At 30.7% G+C, this 4,275-nt stretch overlaps 1 protein-coding gene across 1 annotated transcript; it reads left to right on the top strand.

Annotated features, from left to right (window-relative positions):
• Positions 1 to 2,678: 2,678 nt before the first annotated feature.
• On the top strand, positions 2,679 to 3,501 carry GGTG_11860 (hypothetical protein; the record flags this gene model as incomplete). Its single annotated transcript, XM_009229751.1, has 5 exons — positions 2,679 to 2,681; positions 2,925 to 2,986; positions 3,092 to 3,175; positions 3,371 to 3,401; positions 3,499 to 3,501. 5 exons carry the CDS (start codon positions 2,679 to 2,681, stop codon positions 3,499 to 3,501), a joined length of 183 nt encoding a protein of 60 aa, XP_009228015.1.
• Positions 3,502 to 4,275: the final 774 nt, after the last annotated feature.

Genomic DNA, 4,275 nt, shown 5'->3' with positions numbered 1-4,275 from the left:
CGTAGCTCGGTTTTTATTAAAAATAAAAATTTCGCGATTTTTTTTTCGGCGGTTATTAAAATTTTGTTTATAACGTATATCGATGCGTTAAAAAAAAACCATGGGTAACCGAAGCGTTTAATAATCCGCACGCGCGTTTCGTTGTGCTTTACGAATTCGTTGCGCGTATTGTTAAGGTATATACTTAACGCGTTTATATTTTTAAATAACAAAAGGAATGGTATTGGGCTGTTAAAAACGTAAAACGTAATGTTATTAATAAAGGTTGGTATAATAATTGCGCTAATGCTAAATTCGGTATTTCCTGCTCCAAAAGCTACAAAATGCTTGGGTGCTTTGTAATCGATTTTAAGCTTTTTTATATACTATTGCAATGTTTAAATTTAGTTAATTCCGGCCGTTAAATTGGCTGCCGCGCCGGTATTTAGCAAAATGCCGTGCTATTGTATATTGCTACCGATGTTATTGTAAATAAGCATTTTGTAAATGGAAGCTTTAATCCTGGCTTTTTGTGCTTTTTAAGCGTTTTTTGCAAACAAACGGTGCTTTTATAATTCGTTTATAAGGTACAATGCTATATTTTATATAAAGTACGTTATTGTATATTCCTTTTGGTTATTTTCGTAATTGTAATTATTAATTAGCTTTTCGTTATCCTTTTCCAATGCGTTTTTGCTTTTTAAATTATTTGGTTTAGTAATCGAAAGGAATTTCCGATAACTAATTGGGGTTTTGCCTTTATTTTTTTGTTTTTAACGCTAGCGCTTTTTGTGCTTTTTTTGCTTTTTTTTTGGATGCTTTGTTAATTAGCAATCGGGCTTTTTGCAAATTTAATAACTTCGTTTAGCATATAGGTTGTAAGCTCGTTTTTGCTTCCATCCTTGTTTTTATTAATTTCGTCGATTTTTGCTTTTATACTTTCGTTTTGTATAATGTTGTGCCGGAATCCTGTTATTGTTTTTAATTTTTATAATATTGCGAAATACGTTGGAAAAGCTTTTAAAAGTATCGAAATGGTTAAATAACGCCATTTCGAATTTGGGAACTTTTTAAATTGCCTTTGCTGTATTTATTACGAATTGTTGTTTATTGCTAAAGCTTAAGCTTAGCGTTTGGTAATATCGTTGCAATTTGTCGAAAAGTTTTTGTAAAATTTCGATATTCGTTTTTCCGGTGCTTGCAAGCTTTAAACGGACGGTATAAAAATGGATTGTTATTTAATTTATCCAATATTAAGCTTGCACAATCCTTATTTTAAAGTAATTTTTAAATGCAAAATAAATGGTTTGGAAAGTAAATATAAAGCCGATGTAATTAACGTAATATTCGTTTGCTTTGCTTTTTAAAATGTAAGGATATAGCGCGTAAAGTTATAAATAATTTATTTCGAGCATTTAAGCGTGGATTGTAAAATGGAAAAGCTTATTGTCGATAATGTTATACGATTTTCCCGTATACGAATATGTATCGTTTTAAATGGTTTTAAAGGTACGTATAGTAATTGCGTTAATTGGTGTATTAATTATTTCCCGTAAAAGGATTTAACGATAATTAAGCTTTTTGGTATAAAAATAACGAAATAAAATGTAAAGGGGTTGGTTATGTAACGAATGGTGGGCATAGCTAAAAAGGTTTGGTAACGGTTTTCGAAAGGGCGGTTTTCGAAAAGGCGGTTTAAAGGGTAACGGAAATGGAAAGGGGGGTTTTATATTTCGTGCGCTTGGTTTTTTTTTTTTTTTGCGCGTTTGCGCTTTAAAACGTTAATTACGAAATTTTCGTGCTTTTGTTTTTTTGCTTGTAGCGGGTATTTTGGCTATAATTGTATAAATTAGGGTAATTAGAAAAATTGGGGTGGAATTGTGCTTTTACGCTTTTTCGCAAAGGTATATTACGGTTTTTATTGTTTTTAAAACGATATAATTCGAAGGTTAAAGCGAAAAGGTAATTTTATTTTGCTTAATGCTTTTGTAAAAATTATTGGAAAATTTGTTTTTTTAGCTTTTTTGCGTTTTAAATTGTGCTTTCGGTAATTGTTCGTTTTTTACCGCTTTTTGCGTTGTATTGTTTGGTTAAAGGAACGTTTTAAAAAGTGGTTAACGGGGGAGCATAAGGTTCGGAAATGGCAGCTTTATGGGCTTTTTGCTTTTGCTTTTGGTTAATCGTAACGCTAAGCTTAACGTAAGGCTTGGTTTTACAATAAGGGTTTGTAACCAGTTAAAAATTTCCGCCAATTTTTCGCTTAATATTTTTAAATTAGGAATGGAAAGGTGGATCCTTTGCTTTTGGAAATGGTTTTGCAAAAATCGTTGGATCGTTGGATTTATTGCGTTAAAATTTGCTTTAATTTAGCTATTAAAGTTTTTTTTGAAATCGGTTAACGTATCGTCGGAATTTAACTTTTTCCGATTGTTATATATCCATTTAATAATCCATGTATTTTTGCCGATTGCGGAAACGCTTGTTAGGTGCTTAACAATTTTGTGGTTAAAATAATTAAGGAAAAGGAAATAAAGGATCGATAAAAAGTTTAAAAAAAGGCTTAAAATATCGATAACTTTTTTTGCATAAAGTGCTTGTTTTTTACGAAACATTTTTGTATTTATCGGGGTTTAATCCTGTTTATTAAAAATTGCGTAAGCGAAAGATTTTCCTTTTTCCATGGTAAAATAATAAAAAAAATGGTAAGCGGTATTACTTAAAGCAATTCGTTTTAGCTATTTAAACCGGGTTAAAGTATTAGCTTGGGGGATTGCACAGCGCCCCCTTTTAAGGCTTTTTCGATTTTAATGGCCGAAAGCAAATGAAAAATGCGTTGCCAAGCGTTAAACCGACAGTTTTTAGCTCCTAAATCTTTTACTTAACTTTAATTAACTAAAGGACCCTTTTCCTTGCTTTTTTGTATTGCTTTTTGCAACATTAATTAGTGTAAAAAGGACTTTGGGGTGGAATTTTATGCTCGTAAAGCTCCAAACGGCGTAAAACTAAGGTTTGATAATTATTAAAAGGTAATTAAGTCAAACTGTTGTTATTTAAGTTTGAAGTGGAAGGAATTTTGGTGAAAGAAAGGGACGGATCCGACCTCCTTATATAGGTACAAAGGAGCTTTGGATGGCCGGTGCACAAATCCCGGATTTGTGCATGGCGATCCTCCAGAGCCTGTGCATGCGCTTAACAGGTAAGTTCCAACAATGGTTGCTTTTTTTAAGCGTTTCGAAAAAAGTATAGTTATTTTTTTTAATAATATTGCCGTTAACTTTGTTACAATTACGGCGCATTTGGATATTTAAGCTTATAACCGCGCGGTTTCCCGTAAAAGTGCGGCGTTTGTATTAACGCCGGAAAGTGCTGCTTTTAACGCTAACAATTTTAGCGGCAACGATTTTAACGCCGGCAAAAAAAACGTAATTTCCGGAAATTTTAATTTTTTTAAATACGGTATTTAATCGATTTTTTTATATATTTTTTTTAATTAACTATTGGTATCCTTTTTTTAAAAAGTAATTAATTTTAAAATTTTTTCGTTAATTTGTTACAATTAAAATTATAATTTTTTTGTTATATTGCTTTTATAACATTGCGAAATTCCAATATTTTTAATTACTAAGTAAGCTTTAATGCTTTAATAAATAATTTTAAAATGCTTTTTTTTTGCTTTTTAATGGGTTTAAATATTGTTAATATGCATTTGCCGCTACCCAAACGTTTAAACCCGTTTGTTATACCATTTGGAAATTTTCCCATTTCCTTTTCGGGCAAGCAATGGTATTTTATTACAACGTACGTTTAAAATGCGGTAATTACTTTAACGTATTGCGCTAAGCATGCTTTTTACGGGCTTTTTAAAATGTATTACATTTTGCATGTTTTTTGGGATTTAAATATATTGCATTATTAATTTGGGGCGTTTTTTATATTATACCGTTTTTATTTAACTTTTTGTTTATAAAGCACGATATTTTACGGTTATTACAAGCCGTTTACGGGTTTTTTTACGTTTTTCCCCGGTGGTTAACCGGTTTAACACGTTTAAAACATTTTTTTGGGCCATTTTTTTGGCCTTTGTTATTTTTTTTTTATAATACCCCCGTTTTTTCCGGGTATTTACCCGTTAAAATTCGGTATTTTTTTTGTTTTATAAGCTTATTTCCAATAAGCTTGCTTTATATGCTTAAACAATTTTTTTCGTAATATTTTTTTTAAAAATTTACAAATTTTCCGATTCGTTATAGCTTATCCATTTAATAAAGTATTTTCGCTTTTGCAAAAACCTTTTGT

This window comes from Gaeumannomyces tritici, assembly GCF_000145635.1.
Source record: "Gaeumannomyces tritici R3-111a-1 unplaced genomic scaffold supercont2.7, whole genome shotgun sequence".
In the NCBI taxonomy this organism is placed as follows: Eukaryota; Fungi; Ascomycota; class Sordariomycetes; order Magnaporthales; family Magnaporthaceae; genus Gaeumannomyces; species Gaeumannomyces tritici.
Note: the sequence above shows the minus strand (reverse complement) of the source record. Positions and strands in the feature narration are given on the sequence as shown.